The sequence below is a fragment of the Corvus moneduloides genome, chromosome 1 (assembly GCF_009650955.1).
Source record: "Corvus moneduloides isolate bCorMon1 chromosome 1, bCorMon1.pri, whole genome shotgun sequence".
NCBI lineage: Eukaryota > Metazoa > Chordata > Aves > Passeriformes > Corvidae > Corvus > Corvus moneduloides.
In genome coordinates, this window is record NC_045476.1 from 84,309,025 (window position 1) to 84,332,270 (window position 23,246).

A 23,246-nucleotide genomic window follows, 5' to 3' on the forward strand; every position below is an offset into this window, starting at 1 on the left:
TTTTTAAAATGTATTTGAAAATATTTATCAGAAAATTGTATTTGTTGCAAGTTAATGTTTCTTTTCCTGTGTATACAGGTACATCTGTCCTACAGGTGACAGCCACAGATGCAGATGACCCCACATATGGAAACAGTGCCAGAGTAGTGTATAGTATTCTTCAGGGACAGCCATATTTCTCTGTTGACCCCAAAACAGGTGGGTATTTTATATTTCTGTTGATATGATTTAGCTAATATGTTGCAGTTAATTAAGTCTGGTAGGTTAAATGAGATGTACACAATGCAGGTATGTAGATTTTTTTTCTTATTCCTTTTGTTGACTGCTTCTTGCTTTAGCACTCTGAAATTTATAAGTTGCTATGTTTTGCTGAGTACTAAAATGAGCCTGCTGTGTACAGAATTAATTCTGCATCATGTCATGATGTGAGCCATTCAGCCAAACTGGAATAGCACTCTTTCATCTTTTCAAGCCTCTGTTTAGGAAGTGACTCAAGTATGCCTAACACATTATGATTTTCAATGCTTTGTTTTGCCTGAAGGATAGACTTGGGAGGATTATTGAATGTGTGCCTCAACACATATACCACAATAAATTGTTACAATTCATGTTTTTATAAAACTGCAGGATAGCAGTTTTCTTCTATGATTGGAGAAGTAGAATGAACTGAAATATTTAATGCTTAAATTCCATGCATCACCCTTTTCTTTTTTTCCACAAAGTGTAAGTTATGTATAATGTACCCAAACTGTTTTATTTAAAGAGAGAAGAAATCTCTTTTGGGAATGAGAGGTGTTGCTAGTTTTGGATTTTTTGAAGAGAATTATTATGATAATGATATTAATATGATTATACATTTTTAGTGTGTATTTGAAGACCTCAATAATGAGTAAATATAATATAAGAAAGTGTATTTTTTTAATAAATTTTTTAACTGTTTCTCCCTTTCTATATCGAAGCTTTAATACTGAGGGGGAAAAATGAAACACACTGAACAGTATATCTTTCACTAGTTAATTGAAGGGAATAATAATGGCTTTTAAAATGTGCAGATGTGAATTCAGCATAGTGTAAACAGTTTTCATTTTAATATTTTTGCATTTAAGTTTCTTGGCTTGTGTCCACTGATCACTGTGGCACTTGGAGGTGTACCCTTGCTTCATTACAAGAGAAGTGTATCTGTGCCATCTCAGAGAGCTTTGAGGTCGGTGCTGCTTTGATTACGAGACTGAACTCCGTGACCCTCAGAGGAGGGTCTCTCTCAAACTAAAATGTTCTATAAATTTGTGAGCTCATGTTAGAAATGCACAGAATGGAAAATCACTGCTACAGTCCTCACGCTCCCCTTGCCCTTGTGATACTTAGAAATACAACGCTAGTTTGTATTTCTAAATCTGTTTAGCCACTCTGAAGCAACGGCCTGCATTTTTTATTTTTATAATGGTGTAGAACTTGCAGTCTGGAGCTGCTCTTCAGTCAGTGAAGAATCATAATGGATATTCTCTGTATCAAGTCTGCATCACACATGAAATAGTATTGTTATAATGAAACAACAGATGGTAGTGTATTTTCACTCCTCAAGCCTTAGGCTTTGACAGCGATTTAATAACACTTTATGAACTTAAACTCTTTTTGATATTTCTCTAGAATATGAAAATTATTCTGATACCATAGTCTATGAAAATGGGAAAATGAGGTAAATAGGACAGGAGCAAAAACACAGGAGAAAGCTTTTTGTTTTTATATGTTGCTTTTTCAGAATTGGAGAATAACAGTTAATTTAATTTGGCATGATAAAAGGGGAAGAAGCAGAATATTGGAAAAGATGGGAAAGTCTTGAAGAATAAAATTTTTCACTATGAAATTTCACTTTGAATTTTTGGGGCTTAGGACTCATTTTTTTTAAAACATCACTCTTCTGAATTTGCAAGCATTTCTGCGACCTGCTTTTCCTAATACCTCAACTGTTCAATTCCAGCTTAACTATACTTTATCTGGAAGTCTTCTGAATTTACACTTACATGCACAAGCTTCCTTTACAACAAAGGAGGTCCAAAAGAGGGAAAAAGGGAAAGAGAAAGGTCCCAGCATTAATGACAGAATGTTGTTTATAAAGCCTAAGGATTTCATATCATGATCAGTAAAGGTTCTCCGAGCAATCAGAAGCAGATATCAATGAGTGTTAATACTCATCTTAAGAAGTCTGCTACTTCTAGCTTAGTACTGCCTATACTTGGTTTTAAATGACTTAATATCTGAAGACTTTAAAGTTATGGATTTTTAGAAGCTTAGGTTAGAATAGTTTAAATAAGATTGTAGTATAAGGCTATAGAATTTATACATTTAAAGAATAATACGGGAACAGCCCCAAATTACAAACTCTGAAGTAGGAAAAAAGTGTGTTCTTGGCAGAACAGCTTTGTCAGTTTATCTGATAAAAGGCTCTTCTCCACTCACTCAAAGTGGGGCAGTGTTGGGGTCCTTCCCCTTGCCATGTGGTCCTGGGAGAGGGGCCCTGGGGGGGAGGCACCGGGTTTCCCTAGTCCCTGGTCAGCCTCGTTCCCCGTTGGTTGTTTTGTGTTCCCCTGCGCGAGCAAGGACCCTCCGGTCCCGTGATTGCCACAGTTTTCCTCGGCATCCTCAGCCATGCGGCTGGGAAAATAAACATCTCTCTGAAAACATCTATCAAGAATCGGTCCATATATTTCTTTCCACGGGCCTCGTTGTCTGATACACGTGTTGCAGTATCCCCACTGTAATAAATGGTGGGTAATGCAGGCAGAACAATCCCCGATCCCTAAGGACAGCGACTGATTTGTGAGTAAACTCTGGATTTCTATTCTTGTTTTTGTTTTGCTATTCCATCTCTAAACTATGGAGGAACCGTGGGAAGACTCTTGGCTCTCAGAGCCGCATATGGACATCTGTCTTAAACTTGAAAAGATTCTTGAACAACGATTTGTAAATTTTAGATTAATTCAAGCTCAAAAGGAACTGAAACATTTCCTTGCATGGTTGTTTAAGAACTTTTTCTACGTTTCTTGGGATTTGATTCTTACCACAGACTTTTGGAAGACTGTTTGGACACAGTTAATTTCTGAGTCAAAATATATGCCGATGGAAGAATATTTTTGTGAATATTATTTAATTACTGAGACTGTTGAACAATGTCAGCTGTGTCCTTGCCAAGTTAAAACTCCTTCAGAGACCGTGCGACCCAGGCCACGTGGACCGAGCGCTCTGCGAGCAGCAGCGAGGCAGTTCCTGCACGCAAGCGGAGCGACGCGAGCTGCAGTGTTGGCAGCGGAGCAGGGCACGGTGGCGGCGGCGGGACCCGGCGGTGCCCACCTGGCCCAGCGCAGCGTGTGGCAGAGCGAGCCCCGTGAGAGCGGCGGTGTGCGGGCGGCAGCGGTGGCAGTGGCTGCGGAGCGGAGCCGCGCCCAGCTGAAACACACGCTGGAGCGGAGCGCGGGGGGTCGTTGCTCGGAGGCCCGGCCGAGACGTGGGCGCGGCCCCAGGCAGCGGCAGCGCAGCTGCGACCAGAGGAGGCAGCGGCACGCGGGGAGCTGAGCGGCGTGGCCCGGCCCAGCCCACGCAGCCCCGAATGCAACCCCGGGAAGAAGTAGTAGTAGAGTTCAAAATTGTGCAAGGTAGAAAAGGGTTACAAGCAGCAGAGGTCACTGGGCCTGGTGGTGTTTTTGTGAAAGGCAGTATATATGCTAAAAATCGTAGTCATGGTAGACAATATCTCCATTATAAACAGTCTTTACGGTCTCCCTTTCCTAATCCCACCTTTCCCTTTTACCCTATATCCCTATTACTCCCAGTGTATTCCCAATCCATTTCTTCACCCATGGATTTCCTCACAAAACCATGTTTTTGCCAATTGTTTCCCCAAAAATCCCTTTCCAATGTCAAGTGGGGGATGAAGAGGGGGAGGGAAGAAATTAACTATTGTTGTTTAGAGTTCCAACAGGTAAAAATAGAAGAAACCCTCTCCTGCCTCAGTTTGCTCAGCACCATTTCCTGGCCATGCCCTGTCCTCGATCAGCAGTCTGTTCTGTGTTTCCTTATGCTCCATTTCTAACTCCATTTCCCAAGTAAAAGGTGTCTCTCATGTATGCGTGTGTACATGGAGATAAATTTAAGTACTAGCAGCTGGAGCAGGACCATGAGTCAAAAGGGTCTGTCTGTCTGTTGCCAGCAAACTGTGTGTGTATTACACGGGTGTCTACAGGGTCTCAGGCTGGAATAGCCAGAAAGCTGGATGAGTGGCTTGGGCAATAGATATCCATTTGGCCAAAAGTCCAGACCAGAAAGCTCAAGAGTCAGCTGCAGGAGCCAAGATCAGTCTAGAGCAACTGTATGGTATGTGGTTTGAGAGCCCTGTTTGTAGCCGTGTGTCTCTGTGCATGAGGCAAGGGGAGACCAGGGCACCAGGAACCAGCAGGATGGCATTAGGAACTGAGGGCCCAAGGGGTCCAGGTACTGTTACTGGATATATTCAGTGTGTAAGGCTGTGGGGGATCAGTAAGTGTGCTGGGTTGAGTGGGCGTGTGTGATTATGTCCAGGATTAAAAGGGGGTCTGTACCTGGAGCTGGAGGGGAGCTGAAGGCCCCAGAGTTTTATGTCCAGATGGCACCAAGTGAAAAGTCCAGGTGTTGGCTACTGGATAGACCAAGTGTGGCAAGTTACAGGAGCAATCCATGCTGAGTATGTGAGTACATTTCCAATTATAAATCATCCTTCCTCCTGGTCAGCTGGAAAAGAATGAGGTTGTTTGTGCTGTTTGTGTTTGAGTACTGAGTGGTTCTAGTTGTGTGTCACCCATTGCGTGTTGCATCTGTGTATGTGCCTTGTGGGAACACTGCTTGACCTCACACTGCTTCTAAATCGTGGATTAAAAATAAGGAGGTGCAGCAACCTCATCTCCATCAGGCTACCAACAATCTAGTTTATCAGTTGCTTGGCTCTTGGACTTGTGTTTTGCTTTGTTTTGTTTTCCCCTGGGTAAAAATTGTGAAGTCTCTGCATAGAAATTTGCTGTAACTATGTAATTTTGTCTGTGAATGTCAAAACTAATTTCCATGCATAACCTAAAGTTTTAAGACTTTCAAAATCCTTTGATTTTGAATGGCTTTCTAGGAATTGCTCTGTATTTGTGGTTATTATTTACTTTTGGTAATTAGCTGTGGAGTGTAATAATAATTAGTCATGTAATTAATAATTACTTGCAATAGCCACTACTGATTCCTACTTTTTTTCCTACCCAACTGCAGCAAAGCTCTCACTCAATTTATAAATATGTACTAATAATGCTGGAAAAAGAGAGGGAAGAAGTCAATGTCTAGATCTTAGGTATATTTGCAAAGATTATGCGGATAGGATTATATGTTTTCTTAAATCAGAATATTCAGGGAACCCCAGAAAACATGAAATGCTTCTCTGTAAAAAGAAAATAAAACAAAAAGTGAAGTTATTAGTGAAAAATAGAGCAAATAATTTATTTAGATACTTAGTGTTAATAAGGATTATCCCTTCTCTTACTCCCACATTTTCATGTATACATCCCCCCACTGCTACCTGTCTTCAAACATTGAGCATCTTTTGAAATGCCCAAATGTACATGAAATCTTTTCCTGGGAGTTTGAATTGCAAATTCAATATTCTGCCTTTCCAAGCCATGAGGTCATTTGATCCATAAACTTGATTTATGGTCTGTCCTTGCTTGTTCTTTGCTTACGTTGAGTGTGGCTCATCAAAGACCAACAGCCAACATTTGCCTGGTAACTCAGCACCAGGAGCTTTTTTTATTTTTCCTGAGGAAACCTCAAATTAGCCTATGTGCTTTTTGTTGCAGCTATAGCAGCCCACTTCCTATTGCTACAGGCTTTGGGAATGAAAATGAAACCTGTAGTAGAATTCTACTGCTTACATGGTAAATCCTGTCTGGGGTATGTTAGTTCCACACAGCTCTTCCCAGGTGCATCAGTCTTTCTGAACAGAATATACAAAGTGAAGAAATGTGTAGGGCATATATCCTTTCAAGGCAGCAGTTCTGCTGCAGCTGTTATAAAATAAGAGATAAAACCTCCATTCACTGCAGTTTTGAATTCAAGTGTAGACATTGACAGGACAGGAGACTCATTTGTCATTGAATTGAACGTGAAAAAACCTTAGATATTTGTATTTATAATGTTCTGTTGTTGCAGCAACAATATTACAAAGATCTTAGTCATGTATTGTTTGTTTTTTGTTTTACTTTAAGATACTAAATAATAAAGAAATAAGTATTTCCATTTATCAAAGAATGTCACTGCAAATTAGTCCATGCTAATAATGAAGTGTGAGAAGAGTGTCAGTCTCTTTCTGCTTTCTGTCTTCACAAAAATAGCTTCAAGGATCCCTACAAGAAATGACCTATTCACTGATTATCTTTGGTTCCTGACTGAGAGCACAATACAAATGATAAATAAACATAGTTAATGTCTGAATAGATACTTCCAAATGTAGAGATGAGCCTCATAAACCCCAGTTAACTACCCCGGGAGTTCGAGACTTTTGTCCATATCTGGAACTCTTCTTACACCTTTTTGGAAGTTCTTGGCCATAGTTCATATGGGAATGACAGATTTTGTAGCATTAAATAATTAGAGTGTAATTTTAAAGTTGCATGTGTATTGCTCTGCAAGACAAGAAAAATATATTGTTTATCAAGTTATTCACAAGTTTAATATTGCTAAATAAGCATGAATACTTAAAAATATAATTATGTAATGGAATCTATTAAAACAAAGTTCTTTTAGTAGTGAGATAATAATTGTTGGTTTAATGGATTAAGGCCTACCTCATCTCCTTATTATAGACAAGATAATTTATATTGATATAAAGACAAATTGAATAAACTTTCCAGTTCAAAAGAGAAGAGCACTCTTTTCATGCTTTAGTAGAACAGCCTGTCATGATATCCCAGATAAGAATCTACTGTGCTAATTGAAATAATGATAAGGTATTCCATGACTCTATGTCCCTGAGTACACGGAAAATCATATCAGTTAAGAAAAAAATGTCAGAAATCAATTTCTGTCACTTTCTTGAACAAGAATTTTTACTTTTCCTATTAAGAGTTCTTACTTTTTTTAGTTGAAATATCTTTCTCAGTGACATCTGTTTAAAATGAGCATGTTTAGTTTACTAGGGTTGGTGATTCCCTGCTGAAATGCAGATTAGTTCATATTAGACTGCTAAGTGAGTATGAAAATTAAGTGTATTTAACTGTCTCATTGCTTCCTGCTCGGGGGCTCCAATATAATTTAAATGACCTTACAGGGCTATACTAAGTATCTTACATACATTGAATGCTTCTGCTCTGGAGGAATACCTTACAACAACCCCCAAAATCCACAACTAAGACGCCACAGCCAGTTCCCAGGTTCCTGTACTAGTCTTAAAGTAAGCTTAACCTCATCTATCACAGTTTTTGCACATGGGCTTTTAAACTGTTTTTGGCACTGTGTATGTAAAGGGCAATGAAGCTGGTGAAGGGTCTGGAACACAAGTCTTATGAGGAACTGCTGAGGGAGATGATGCTGTCCTGTCTGGAGAAAAGGAGGCTCAGAAGAAACCTTATTGCTTTCTACAACTACCTGAAAGGAGGTAGAAGATAGCAAGATGGAGGTCTGTCTCTTCTCACAAGTAACATGTCATAGGACAAGAAGTAATGTCCCCAAAGTGCCCAGGCAAGCTTTAAGTTGGATTTTAGGAAATATTTAAGGGTTGTCAAGCATAAAATTTTGCTAATGACATGTTCTGTTTGAGCTAGATAAGGAAATATCCATGATGAAGCTCTGGAATTCCACATGTGATTGCATTGCAGAACACTTATTTATAGCTATTGGTGAAAACTCCAACTTAATTATATGTGATTGGTTTCTACTCAGTATCAAGAGGCGGTCATAGTGAAGAATCAGTTTGAAAGTTTAGTTATTTTAATAAGTGATACATCTTGCTAACAGTGTGTAGGATTAAAATAACTTTATTTTGTGCATGGGTACTGAAATTTTGTTGAAGTTCTAAGATCTGTATTTCATACTGAGGTTTTTGTATGTTTGATTACCCTCAAGGAATTTCTGAAATGTTGTAACAGAAATTGCATCTCTAGTCTAGACCTTTTTCAATGTCTACTCTTCACTGACAAGAGAATCACTAGAAATTCAAACTCAAAATTGGAGTATTACATTTTTTTTCTAATTCCACCAGGTACTGTACAGCGCACTCCTCCGTTCCTGAAGGAACAGAAATATGTGCTTCATCTAAAAGTATTGTCATGAACACTTGTTTGAGAGTGTCATCTGTCAGTTCTCAGCTAAGAGTAAATATTGAATGTCCTTTGTTTTAAATTTTAAGTAAATATTGGATTTTCTACACCTACAGTTTTTACACTTTTAAGAAGCTTCTCTGAACAATGCACTTAATTCTCACAGTTTTCTGTTGTGTTCAAAATATTGATATATTCTTACAGTTTTCCCAAGAGTCATTCAAAGAATAACTCGGGACATCAGAGAGATAGGCAGAACAATCTACTGTTTCTTTTAGATTTCTAAGGATTCCATTTTGGTACAGTTGTAGACTTTATGAGGGCATCGGCACAACTAAAAACCTTGTTGCTTAGACCTTGTTTTCCACTATCACAGTAACAATCAGGAAGTCCTTTGTTAATCAAAAGTGTGCAAAGAGGAGGGGCAAAATGTTCTGTGCAACCTAGCTTCATTTCTCTTATGGTGACAGATGTTTTCTGGTACATCATCCTTCCTATGTATCCTGATACAATTTCTGGCATCCACCTCCAGGAAACTTTGTCGTCTACCTGCTGAAGAAAGCTTTGCAGGGCAGAAGATGGATTGATCACTCATCAGGAACAGTGTCCTGGCACTGTATTTTCTTTGCTTGATATCTACCAACACTCTCTCTCCCAGAATCAATCATATAGTTAAAAAGGACAGGCATAGGAGGCAGACAAGGTGGGGAAAATTTTTTGCCTGATGTTCTAACCTTGTTTTTCTTCTTCGGTGAGATGGACTATGTGTGTTGGAGATTGATTTCAGAAGTAGGAAAGAAACCTTTCTTTGGTTGTTCCTTTTTTGTTTGTTTCTGTGTTTGTTATTCTTTTACCAGCTGGTGGTATGAACATCTACTGTGGAAAATCTCTGCTGCTCTTCAGCAACAAGTTGTTCTAAAATGAAAAAAAAAAAAAAAAAAAAAAAAAGAAAAAAAACCCCCATGTGTTTCTGTAGCCATTAATTGGCAATAGGCAAGTTCCCAGATTATAATTTCATCTTGGCTTCCTAACCAGGACTACTGTACTGTGTTCCTTTTTTTAGTAGACATGTGTTTATTTATATATGTATATATTTTTAACCTTTCATCTGAAAATACACAAATATATTTTTACACTTAAAATGTAATGATATCTTATTCTGGGCTAAGCCCAGTTGACAGCTCAGTCACACACAGTCACTTACTCACTCCCCACAAAATGGAATGGGGGAGAGAACAGGAGTGATACAAGTGAGATAAATACTTTTTAATAGGGAACGTAAAAGTCATGTACACAAGCAAGAGAAAGCAAGGAATTCATTCACCTCTTCCCATGGGCAGGCTGTTGTTCAGCCCTCCTCAGGAAAGCAGAGCTCCATCACACATTACAGTGACCTGGTACAGCAAATGCCACCGCTACAAGGGCCCTTTGTTTCTCCTTCTTCCCCCCACTTTATCGTTGATAGTGATTTCGTGTGATGTGGGATGTCCCTTGGGTCAGCTGTCCCAGCTGTGTTCCTTCCAAGCTTCTTGTACACCCCCAGCCTTCTCACCAGTGGAGTGGTGTGAGAAGCAGAAAAGTCCTTGTTGTTGTGTAAGCACTACTTGACAAGGCTAAAACATCCCTGTGTTATCAGCACTGTTTAGGTCATAAGTCCAAACAGCACCGTACGAGCTGCTGTGGAGAAAATGATCAATTCTAGCCAAGACCAGTACACAGGTGAAGCACTGTTCTTATTTGTGTAACTGGATTGAAAGTCTTGAACTGAAAGCGGTGAGACATACATGATCATGTAGGGTAGATTTTTGGCCACATCCTTCACAGTCTTTCTCTTAGATATAAAATTGCTCTCTGCTCACCATTTCAAGGTTTTGCTTTTACTTTCTATTGGACATAGGAAAAGGTTCCTAATCTTAGTGTTTATTAAGCTTGGCTTTTTGTACTTCTAGGCATTCACATCTTTTAAGAGGAAATGAGGACTGTAAGGAGTTTGCTCTATTTTCAAAGTCTAAAATACCATTCTATATCTATTAGAAAAGTTAAAGATCTTGATATGAGGAAAGCATTACATTGCAAGTGTCTGTAAAATGTCTGTTTTTCCAGAGTAGAACTACTTTTATAAACATGGGTTTATCTCTGTGTGAGATGTGTGAACTTTACTCAAGGGAAATATGAACCAATAATTTAAGTCCTCTGTTTTTAAGCAAGGAAGGCTAATTCATCCAAACAAAGTATGGAAATTACATGTGTGATAAAATGTGTTTAACTTTAGGGAAAGGGAATGAATAAGATTTCGCCCTAAAGCAAATAATACATTACTGTAATTTTTAGCTCAACTGGGATGAGAACTAGGACACTGACTCAGAAGATTAATGCACTAGACTGTTTAAAGGCTCTGACCCAAAGGACTGGTCCACATGTTAACAGTACTGTTACAGATCAGTCTTTATTGTGAAATTAAATGGTGACTTTATTGTCTTTAATTCAGCTAACAGATGTCCTTTTTCTAGACAAGGGGTTAACAGATGTCCTTTTTCTAGACAAGGGGTTATTATTTACATCTCTAGTTCTAGAATAAAAAATTACCAAGGCATCGAAACAAATTCTCCACACACACCCCCTTAAAGTTTTGTCTAGGGAACTGAAATGAAGATTTAGAACATGGCATTAAGTTGAACTTCACAGGGGTACCCTAATTCATACTTATCTCTCCTTCTTGATCCACATTTCCGTTTTCCAGCTTAATTTTCACTTTCCCAAACTGTTGGGGTTCTTGCTGTGCTTGAGGATAATAATTTCAGAAATGCAGTTAAAGGTGACCAGGAAACTTTGCAATGGCAGTGAAAATGAGGCAAAGTGTCGAGGTTCTATTCCAGAAACTGTTATCCACCAGTTTGGTAATGCTAAAATGCCTGCTTATGGTTAGAGATACACTGGTTATATATATTTTTAAAGTGCCTGACTTGCAGTTCTGGTTTATGTTGTTTTGGATTTTTTTTTTTTTTTTTTTTTTTTTTGGTACAGATATATTGTGTTAATAATGTTATTGTTTTAATAATAAGCTTCAGTAAGGTCACATTTTTACCTTTCATATTTTGAGGTTTATACTTAATTCACATTGGAGTGGATAAAACCAGTATTGGTAGACATATGAAAAGGAAATTATAAATACAGAACTGATTGAGGATACTGTTTTCTTTTATATATTTGTATTAATATTTTTATTTTAATTTTTATAAGACTCACAAATCCTGTGATTTAAAAACAAAACTAGTCTCAGAATTTATGAATAATTTACATTAGATCAATAAATATGCATGCATCTGGTTTCCCATCAGTCTTCATCTTTTAGAACAATACATTCATTTTCAGTTACAATCTGAATAAATGTGTCTGATAAAGTCTTGCCTTGTAATAAACCATACAGAACAAAAAAACTAGTATGATGACAATGATTTGCCAAAGATTATGTATAAAGAAAATGCTCCTCAAGTAATCTTACCTGGCAGAAATAACCCACCTGCAGTTGAGATGCCTCCTAAGAAAAGCTGAACAAAAACTTTACAAAATTAACACAAGCTCCGTATCTACTGGCCATCTACGTGAACAAACAAGCACAACCTGTATATGAACCAATTTTACACCATTTTTACAATGATAACAACCAAGATGACATTTGGGGAATGTTATAATTACTTTCAGAAAACACCAAGAAACTTGTGATCTATCCAGGAAATTCAACATTTGCCTGTTGCGTGACAGCATTTGTCTTCTCTTAATATTCAACTTTGCTGCCTTTGCACCATCAGTGCCTGTGCAAATGGGGAACACCAAACCTTGCAATAAGTTTAGTCCATTTCCCTAAGGTGGCATCCATCTTTTCTGAACTTGCTCCAGAGCGTGTTTCATTTGCTTGCCGACTTTGTCAAGCCCAGGAGCAGCAGCAGAAGCAGTACAAGTAGGCTTTCTCTGGTCTCTAAGACTGAAGATAGGCTCTGATCAAACACAGTAACCAGCAAATTTACCTCATACCTTTGTAACTGCCTCTATGAGTTGCCATCATATTTTTAAATTTAAAATTTAGGAGAGACTTCCTAGAGACTCTGTAACTGTATTTCCAGGAGAGGATTCTGTTTATTTCTATTTCTTTTTTTACTTACCTTTGCTTACACATACATTCTGTGAATTGATTTGTGAATGATAGTAAGAGTTAATTGTTTGGTTTGTTTTTACTCCAAGAGTTAGATTAGTTGGCATGTGTCAGCCCGAGGTGGTCTGTCCTTGTCCCCAGGTCCTTGCCCCCAAGGAGGTGCCAAGGCCTGGGTCTGGGGCTGCTCCAATGTCCCTGGCCTCCCTGTCCCTGGCTTGGGGTGAGACAGGCTGTGGCTGCCAGGCCCTGCCATCACCATCCTAGGACACCTTGGTACCTGGCCCCAGAAGCTGCCAGCCCCTCTGGTGCCCTGACAGTGTTTCAAGTGCTGTTGTCAACAAAGTTCAGTAAGGTGGATGTTTGTCTTCACATTTTAAAAACCATTTGCAAAACCCATCTCTCAGTCAAAAAAAACCCAAAGCTTTTCAAATTCGCAGCCAGCACATACCTTATGCAATTTTAAAGCATTAGATAAAGCCCCTGAAAAGTGTCATGATAGAAGAGGAAGAAGCAGATTTGTGTTTACTACCCATTGCAGAATAGTTAAGCCCAGCCTGCAGTCTATAATTTAGGTCCCTAAGGAAGGCTTTTGTTTTCTTTTCACATAGTTTTGTCTTGTTTTTCTCATAGTACACTCTTCAGCATTAAAGCATGACATTTTTCATTATATTTATGATCATGATTCAATATTCAAGTATTCTAAAGTTGCTGATCTTCTTCCTATTTCCTTAACTGGCCCCTCTTTCCTTCCTATTTCCTTAGTTCTCAATATTTCTGTTACACAGTATTTCAGTAGTATGCTTATGATGTTTTCAAGGAACAGTTCAATTCCATCTGTAACACTAGGGAAGGTGCAAGAGTAGAAGCCTCCCCGGAATTTGGTAAAGCACTTTCAGTCCCAGAAGCAGATATAGCTATCATGGGAGCTGTCCTAAGGGAAGAGGGTAGATTAAATGAGATTTTGTTCTCTCTCAAAGTGTTCTTTCAAGAAATGCATTTTAGATCAATAGATTGCATCTAAATGTGTTCAAACAGAAAATACAACAATTCGCTATATATCTAACCACCATGTGAGAGACTTCACTTTACTTGAATCAAAGATGAAAATAAAATGAGGGACTTCAGAAGCTAAGGCTGTTTCTTCCTCAGAAGTCTCTCTTATGATAAGGTTTTCTCTATTTTCTTTGTCTTCGAGGTGAAATGACAAGGGCTGGTAACACAATGTAGATCCTTTCCCTTGAATGAATTTTCCAAGTCTAGGCTTTAATCCAATTGTAATCAGTTCTGATTAAAAGTTACTTTCATAGTGAAATGAATTGAGCATCTGAAAAAATAACTGCATCAGTGAAGGAACATACAAGTGTGTTTACTTGTGTAATCTTTTGCATTTGCTTATTAGAGCACCCTTCTGTGCTTTAGAGAGGAATCCTCCATTTTAAAAGTGGACATCTTTATGGTAAATATCTGGCTTACTTTACCCTTTTGAAGAGAATAAAATAAAAACACTGCTTTAAATTAGAAAAATCAAACAAAACTTATCCTGTTGTTTAACAGAATTTTGTACCCCTATATAATCATGGTTCTGGATTTTTTTCTTGTAATCCTCTGTTTTGGTAAGTAGATTAGATTTGGTTGAGGTGTGGGACTATCTCCAAGAGATTCTCAATGGTTCTGATAATATATATAAACTACAGCATTTTCTTATTAAAAAAAAAAAAAAGATGTAAAATACCGTATTTTTTTTTTAAGTACTCAATTTTTTTTCTTCTAACCTCAAATTTGTGTAGTGCAGTACATTCTCCAAGAGTTTCAAAATGCTCTGGTAAATCAGCAGTTGCAATGTATGCCGAGATATTAAAAATAATACAATGCATTACAAAGTGCAATAACATGTATCTTCAAATTATTTTTTGTAATAGCTGCCATGGAAAATGATTAATTATAAAGCTATAAATTGCTGATGTAAGAGCCTCATTTGTGAACTATCATGAAAGAGGGTAAAATATTTATTAGAAAACCATTTTTTTCTGATTGTGATAGATTATTGTTACACCATACTGTTGTTAAAAATTTTAATATATATTAAAGTACAAAACCCCTCCATTTCGTATTCAACATGCTGATTTATTTATTTTGAGACAAAATCTTCTTGTTCAGCTAATATCCCATTAATTCAGGAAACTAAGAATGAGTACAATGTAACATGAAGCACTTGTAGTAAAAATTAATTTGGCCTGAGTAGTAGTTTTTAAAATACTGTTTCTTGACATAGGTTTTGATGATTCATCACTATTGTAAATTCTGTATTTCTGCTTTTCTTGAGGTTGATCTTCTTTTTCACTGATAGTTTTTCCATGATAAAGATCTTGCAAGTGGATTTTTAATCTGGACTGCTGAAAAAATTATGCAAATGTACCTAAAATCAACATCTGATAATTTTAAAAATTTTTGGAACATCCATTTCTGGAGCTGCTTCCTTTCAGAGAAGAGCAGATGTAAAATGAAAATTTTAAAAAATGAAAATTTAAATATAGTTGATTAGTCTGTGACTTTTTGGCGTGAGGTGAAGAGGGGGTGATACATATTTACCATCCCTGTGCTTCTCTCTGGATGTATTGTTCTTTAAAGATATGAAGAGTTATTAACATCTTGTTTCTCATAGGAATGGCCTCCAGGTGTAGGAATTTGTTACTGGTTATATCTCAGATACACATTACCACCAAAAAAACCACTGAGATACATGGAACTGTTTTCTTGACCAGCTAACCATACAAGAGGTGAAAGACTCGCAGATATATTTCATTTGAAAGTGGATTAATCTGGCTTCACAGGAATTTAGTCCACCTTTGAATAGAGACTCCCTGGCAAGACCTTAGGAACACCCTAACCTCCATAAACCTTTGTTGTGGGTTATCTACTGTATTCACCAAGCACTGCATTAGGTTCCTTGTCAAAATCTAATAAGATTTTTTTTCTTCTTGATTCATTTTCAATTAATAATATAAATAACAGCTGTTGCCAAATGACAGCTACAAAGTTGCTATATTTTTAATATTTTCTTCTTTTCATTTTGGAGATTCTTTCTTTCTGATGGGGGTCCTCAGGGTGAATCTCAAGGCCTCGAAATTAAAATGATTCATGTAGCTGCTGACACATACTCCTAGGCAGAAGCAGAATAACAAATCAAAACCAAAAGTCCTTTACATTTTCTCCTAAGTCAGCCATTTTACTTAAAAGATCCTAAATTATTAGTGAAAATTTCATTTTCAATAGGGCTATACTGTGTGGAAAGAACATAAAAAGCAACAGGTAAAAAAAGTAGCAGTGCTTTTAAATTCATGTTAAGTTTTAGGATTTTTTTAATCTACCTCACCTTTTCACTGCATTACTATCTATATTTTATCGATTGCTAAGAATTTTACGCCATTTATTTTATGAAAAATAACTTCTGCTTGTAGAGCATACGGGTGGAAATACTCATTGGTACAAATATGGAGAGGAAAATTTTTTTTTTATTACAGGATGTAGGTCTTAGAAGAATATCTGGAAACATGCTTTTTTCAGGACTTGCAGCTTTTGTGGTACCTTTAAAACCCAGCCAATGATGCTGGCCATGCTGCAAGCAACCTGTGGCTCAAAATAATATCAGAGTACCTGTCTCCCTAGTGCCATAGTTATCTCAATTCACTTTATGTCGGGGGCCTTCTCCAGGGCTCACTCAATTTACATGTGCATAAGGACAGTCCAGCATATTCTAACCCATCAGTGTCCCCTGAACATCTGTGCTTCCTGTCCTCAGGAACAAGAAAGGTCTGAGAGCAGAGACTTGTGAAGGGAGAGCCCAGCCTTTGAACTGGTGTTCCCTGCAGCTGTGGGCTTCTGTGGACGTGCTCTGCTTGCAGACCCTGCCTGGTACATAGTGAACAGAAGAACAGAAGAAGGCTTTGATGGCATTTTCCTTTTTGACTAGTCGAAGTGGAAAGAGACAGGTCATGTTCAGATCATCAATTTAAAGGTCTTTCCCAACCTACATGAATTTGTGTTAGCTTTTGCTTCTGCTGGCCAGTTTCTTATAACACAGACACTGAAAGGAAGGTCTGTCTGAGGATCACTGGTCCTCATATCCATGGTAAAAAGGGTCTCCTCTCTGGTGATATTCATCATAGTGCCTCTGCAAGACTGAAATGTCATCTGGTTCCATATGAAGTGCTTCTGATCTTCCAGCCCAAAATGTTTTCATATCAATTCAATTGTACAGCTATATATATATATATATATATATATATATATATATAATGGTGTTACTATTCTGAGAGAATGGTTTAGTAGACCATGGTGTAATCCAAAATATAATGTGATGGCATTGCAATCTGATTAAACTCTCTTCATTTCAAAGAGATTTTCTTTTGCTATTCAGTGAAATTTGTGTTAAGCTTCTGAAGTCTAACCTTTCAGCACAGAATCAGAAATTATTAAAATGCAGGATGTAACTGTACTTTATAGTCTTTATGTGTGGCTTGGTTTTGTTTCAGTGTCTCCTTTCTGCCATTAGAAATACCAACAAATAGAAAAAAGTCAAGTCTATTTGAGGAAAACGGTATTTCTAAAAGCCTTCATTTTTTTTTTTTTATTTTCAATTACTTTTTAAATATCACATGATAACATATTTTAAGGGACATTACAGAGTGGTTTTTTATCCTTATAATTTTAGCTAAAAATAACTGTTTATTGCTGAGGATAATTTGAAAAACTATCTTGGAAGAAGGGGCGAAAAAATAATTTTTTTCTGAATCAAGATGGATTTTTTAACGGTGTGTTTAGTAGGTATAAGTTTTCAGCTATGAAATAATTAAGTGAAGTTTTTCTGATTCAACATCAAAGCTCTGATTTGCAAAAATTTCTGTTCAGATTGGCAGTCACAATGTTTTTTAGATAGTTTAGTGTAAGACTTTAAGTGGAAGGGTTTCCTGTGTCGTGGAAAAGTGAGAAGGAAGAACTTTTTCTTCTCAGTCACCTGTTTCCCTGCCCAACAAAAAGCACCAAAACACCCTTGTGTATTAAAAAGCGTATTTATCTTTGAAAACCAATTTATACTGAAAACCTTCAGACAAACTCATAGTTTGTCTTTTGAATATATTTCTTACATTACTTGTCAGTTTAGAGAATCCATTCCCATATATATTTTTGGTTTGTGTTTCATGATTCAGTAACTATTGATGAAGCAATACATAATGATCTAATTTTGCTATTTTTCTTGTTGGAAATGTGGGTGTAATACTGAGAACATAACATAAGAAGTAACATGTTTAAAGTTAGAAATTGCAAGTGGCAGGTGGTAGGTTAGACTACTGTTAACTCTGAATTAATTATGTAAGGCACAGATTCTGCTAACTGGAAAAAAAGATCAGCTTTCAGATGTGTGGGGGTTTTGTACTGTATTCTGAAAAGAGCTGATAGCAATACCTATAGCTGAGGTTAAGTAACAGTTCCACTATGAGGCATATAGTCTTTGAAACATTTTATTATTTGAGCTGAAATGGTCTATTATATAACTGTTATGTCTAGTGATTGTGTTACTTCAGCAAAAGCTCTATAGGCTTACTATTGAGTAGATCTACAAAAAAGGTTATTCTTGGAGGCCTTTATGGATAACATGACTGAGAAATTATAGTAGGTCAGCTCTAGAAATCAGAGAGAAATCTGAAAAATTGACAAACTCTACCCAGTATAAACTTGCTCAAGTTGTAAGATGCTCAAAAGAACTCTTCTGTCACTGTTAAAGCAAAAAAAAAAACAAAACCAAAAACCAAACAGGAAAGACACTAGTTTATGATTACAGAATTATTTAGAATCATTTAGAATCATAGATTTCTTTAGGTTGAAAGAGATTTGTAAGAATGTCTAGTCCAACCATTAACATAACACTGCCAAGTCCACCACTAAACCATGTCCCTAGGTAACGCATCTACACATCTTTTGGTGACTCAACTACTTTCCTTAGCAGCCTGTTCCCAAGATTGGAAACCCTTTCCATAAAGAAATTTCCTAATATCCAACCTAAAAGCCCCCATGATGCAACCTGAAGCCATTTCCTCTTGTTTGTCACTGGTTGCCTGGGAGAAGAGACCAAAACCCACCTGGCTTCAACCTCCTTTCAGATAGTTGCAGAGGGCAATAAAGTCTCCTCTCAGCCTCCTTTTCTCCAGGCTAAACAACCCCAGTTCCCTCAACTGCTCCTCATTATACCTCCAGACTCTTCACCAGCTTTGTTTTCCTCTGGACATGCTCTAGCACCTTAGTGTCTTTCTTGTAGTGAGGGACCCAGAACTGAACACAAGATTCAAGGTGCCAGGTACAGAGGAGCAATTGATGCCCTTGTCCTGCTGGCCACACTATTGCTGACACAAGCTAGGATGCCCTTGGCATTTTTGGCCATCTGGGCACATGCTGGCTCATGTTCAGCTCACTCAACTACATCACCCATCCTCATCCTGCAATGGGCAGATGTTATTTCTACACTGCTTGTCACCATTGATATATTTGAAAAAACTCTTCTTATTGCCCCCCATATTTGTGGCCAATTTCATCTCCAGCTGAGCTTTGGCTGCATAAATTTTCTCCCTACAGTGGCAAGCAGTATCTCTGTATTCCTCCCATGTCACTTGACGTTGTTTCCACTGGACATACACCTTCCTTTTCCATCTAATTTCCAAGAGAATATTCCTGTTAAGCCAAGCCTGCCTTCTGCCTCATCTGCTTGACTTCAGGCATTTGGGAATTGCCTGATCCTGTGCCCTTAGGAGGTGATGTTTAAAAAGTAACCAGCAGTGATGAACCCCAGCACCTGCAAAGATATTTTCTAGGGACTTTACTCACTAGTTCCCTGATCAGCCTGAAGTCAGTTCTCCTCATGTCCAGAGTTGAACTTTTGCTGGCACTTTTTCCTCATGTCAACAAAGATTTTAAACTCATTCACTTCGTGGTCATTGTGGCCAAGATTGCCGCCAACCACCGCTTCATTCACAAGAGCCTCTCCTTTGACAAGCAGCAGGTTGAGAAGGGCATCTTTCCAAGTTGGCTCCCCTAGGATCTGTTCTGTAAAAGTTGTCCTCTAGGTTTTTTAAGAATCTTCTGGCCCGGGTTGCACCAGCTGTGTGATGCTCCCAGTTATTTCTGGCAAGTTGAAGTCCCACATAAGGACAAGGGCAGTTGACTTGGAAGGATCCTTTAGTTCCTCAAAGAATAATTTGTCAGTGTCATAGTCCCAGCTAGGAATTCTATAGTAGACTCCCACGATGACATTCACATTATTTGTTTGCTCCTTGATTCTTACCTAGAGGCTCTCAACTGTGCCATTCCCAACACTGAGCTCTGTACGTTCTATCTCTTCCATTACATACAACACTACCCCTCTGCTTCTTCTGCCCTATCTCTCCTAAAGAGCCTGTAACCATCCAACAAGGCACTCCAGTCGCTGGACTCATCTACCCAGATTTCACTCATGTCAGTGACATCAAATCTCTGGGACTGGGCCAAAGTTTTGAGCTCATCTTGTTTGTTCTTCATGCTGTGTGTGTTAGTATAAAAGTATTTCAGGTGTGGTATTTTGTAGACAACACCTTGTGAAGCAGATTGACAGATGCCATTAATGCTCATTTCCTCAAGATTTGGCACCCCGTCGCATTGCTCATCACCGGCAAGTCTGGTATTTTCCCCATTCCAAGCTCTGTCCATGAGCTCTGCTACTCCTGTGCTAGAACTCTTTTTCTCCTCTGAGAAAGGTACATGCCGTCAGCTGTCAGTAGACCAGTGTTGAATAGATCATCCCATGGTCAAAAACCCCCAAATTTTTCTGCCAACACCAGCCTCAGAGCCACATATTGACCTGATGGATTTGCCTATTCCTATCAATATTATTCCTTGTTGAAGGACACCTGCACTCCTGATTCTTCAATCAATTGTCCCAGGGCCCTGAAGTCTCTTTTGATTGCACTCGGACTACCATGTTATTTTGATGCTGCCAGCTTGAACAGCCAATAGCAGATAGTAATCAGAGGACCGTACTAGAGACTGAAGAGTTTTCTGGTGATGTCCCTTATCCAAGCTCCTGGGAAACAGCAGACTTCCCTGTGAGTTGGGTCCAGTCTGCATACCAGGCTGTCTGGTCCCCTTAGAAGGGAGTCTTTTATTACAACTACGCTTCTTTTAACAGAGGTGATTGTGATGCAAGTTACAGATGGTGCTTTAGGAGGGAGATGGTGCTTTAGGAGGCTCTCTGTCCCAGAAAGGACCTTCTCCCACCCCATTAGTTGTCTGGTATTTGCGTTACAGGGCCTCATACCTGTTGCAGAAGATGACAGTTCTACGTGTTAAGCTTTTGGAAGGAGAAGGAACCTTCCTCCTGGTATGTTCAGTGATCTGCTTCCAGCCTTCATCTTCAACCAATCCTAGATTAATTACATTTCAGGGTTCTAAGTCCACCTTCTTCTCTACTGCAATGGAAGTTCAAGGTTCCTGAGAATCTTAAGACTGTAGCATCTCTGTAAATACCCAGTCAATCAGTTGCTCGTTCACTGGAATACTACACAGCCTGTTCACTTCCTCCCATAGCTCCCTCACCTGGTGGCACAGCTCTTCAGCCACAGCGTGCCTGCAAAAGAACTGCTTGTCTGCCCCAGTCTCATGGAGAAGCATCAGGCACTCCTGACATTCTGTGACCTGGAGAGCTACATCTGCCACCAGCAGGTCCGGCTGGCTGAAGGCCTCTGACACAGCAGGTTCAGTGACTCCCAATAGCTGCAGTGAAATGAAAACACCATAAGTGAAGAAGTTTAATCTAATGCACTAATAAGACTGGGGCTTGAAAGGGTCTTAAAGTGTTCTTCTCTACCAGATACTGAGTCTGTTTTATCTGCCTCTCCTGGCTTTTCCCCAGTGAGAAGCCGTTGTCATTGCATGCCAGTTAAACAAGCTAAATTGTGCTTATGCTGAAATAGAAGCTGTTTTTTCTACAGTATCTTCATTTTGAAGGTATTTCTACTGTGTGCAAAATGGATATTTTTTGTCCCTAGTTAAACGGAAATAACAGTTTCCTGGTTTTATCTGAACTGGAGCTGTATATAGGCATTCAAAAAAGTTACTCTTTTATCCTCAGTGTTAGAAAGAATATTGCAAATATGAAGATATCCAGGATAATCTCACATAAAGATTTAAGATCCTTTATACTGTGACCTTAAAACTTCTAAAGATGTTTTGGTTTACAGAAGAAAATTTCCAGTACATATGAAAACTAAATGTTTGAATTCCTGCTATGTTGTAATATCTTGGATCCCAGTTTCAGCTAGCTTTCCTACTTCTATCTTCAGTCATTCTGTGCAATACAATATAATGTGATTATAAGACCTACCGTGAAACCTCTACCTGGAAATACTCTCTCAAATGAGATTGTGTGTTTACATTTATACTCAGCATGATAGAATAAATCAACAAATATATTAAACAATAGCTCTGATTATCAGTGGTACACAATCATAGTTCATGACTTTCATAATCCAGACCTATTTGAACTGGTAAGTGTAGTCTTTTCTGTCCTGTTATTCCTTGTGTGTATTAGTTTCTGAGGCTCCAAGATAAAGCCCCGATCTTGTAAACAGTTGTATTCATGCTTAGCTTTAATACTAGCCTGTATTTAAATTGGCTAATGCCCTAATGTGTATGAAATGGATTAAGATAATGCAAATGGGTTTTTTAACTGTTTCAATCTGGAGTCTTACACATGTAAACTATACTTCATGCAGTCTTGATATCTTTCTAGCAAAAGGTGAAATATTTTTTGGTCATTAGTCTTAGAAATTTCTTCCTTCTTCACGACTAATAGAAGATAAAAAACTATGCATGGGTTTTATAAAATAAAGAAGCATGCAAAAGCTCTTTCAAAAGTATGGAATATCAGATATTGCCGGTAACAAGATGACCATATCTAAGAATAAAATGGTGTTTAGCAAATAGGAAGATAGGAAAAAAACAACTAAAAATTTTTGAGAAAGTTAGAAAGCTATTATTTTCAGGATTTCAAGAGCTAAAGCTACCTTTAATGAGATGAAGAAAAATAAGAATCATATTGGGGATAGATATAAACTTTGTGTCTTTCAGGAATCTGCATTTAAAAAATGGGAATTTGTAGAAGCCATGAAACAAATTACTGTTTTAGTCTAGGCAAGACAAAATGAAATAATGAATGAAGATCTTAGCTGAAGTAGAATTGAAGTATTTCATTATAATGTCTTGAGCACCTTAGGACTGTATTTATATAAGCAATACCTTTCTTTGAAATTAATAATCTCTGTTTTTGAAACCATGTGCCCTCACAAAATTCTTCCCTATCAGAACTGGTGCAAAAGAAATATCTCACTGGTACCAAAAATGTTGTTCCTGTTTCTGGTTTTCCTCACTTAGAGACATAAAGTGGACTGTGAATCACAGTAAATGTTCTGGTATCTTATTTCCTGACATATTCTCTGATGTCAGGAAGCATATTTAATACGTAGCCAAAATCCAGATACCCCATTTTCGTTCTTAGCATGTGAGAGGACACTGTTGTGTTGATTGTGTAACACGGGTAGGCCCATGTAAGCATCCCTTACTTTATTGCAGACACTTACTTTATGCATTACTGTTGACAATCCCAGTACATTTTTTGTTAAACAAGTTATATAAGTGCTCCCCTTTTCTATAATTAATAATTCAAATGTTATATCTTCAGAATTGGTCTTAGTTGG

At 38.0% G+C, this 23,246-nt stretch overlaps 1 protein-coding gene across 7 annotated transcripts in view; it reads left to right on the plus strand.

The window, feature by feature from the left end:
- Positions 1-23,246, plus strand: part of CDH18 (cadherin 18) — a 524,400-nt gene that overhangs the window by 392,126 nt on the left and 109,028 nt on the right. For all 7 annotated transcript variants that reach the window (XM_032117631.1, XM_032117579.1, XM_032117622.1 and 4 more), the window contains one exon: positions 79-198. In XM_032117631.1, coding sequence (XP_031973522.1) covers positions 79-198 — 120 coding nt within the window. The remainder of the gene's footprint in view (positions 1-78; positions 199-23,246) is intronic.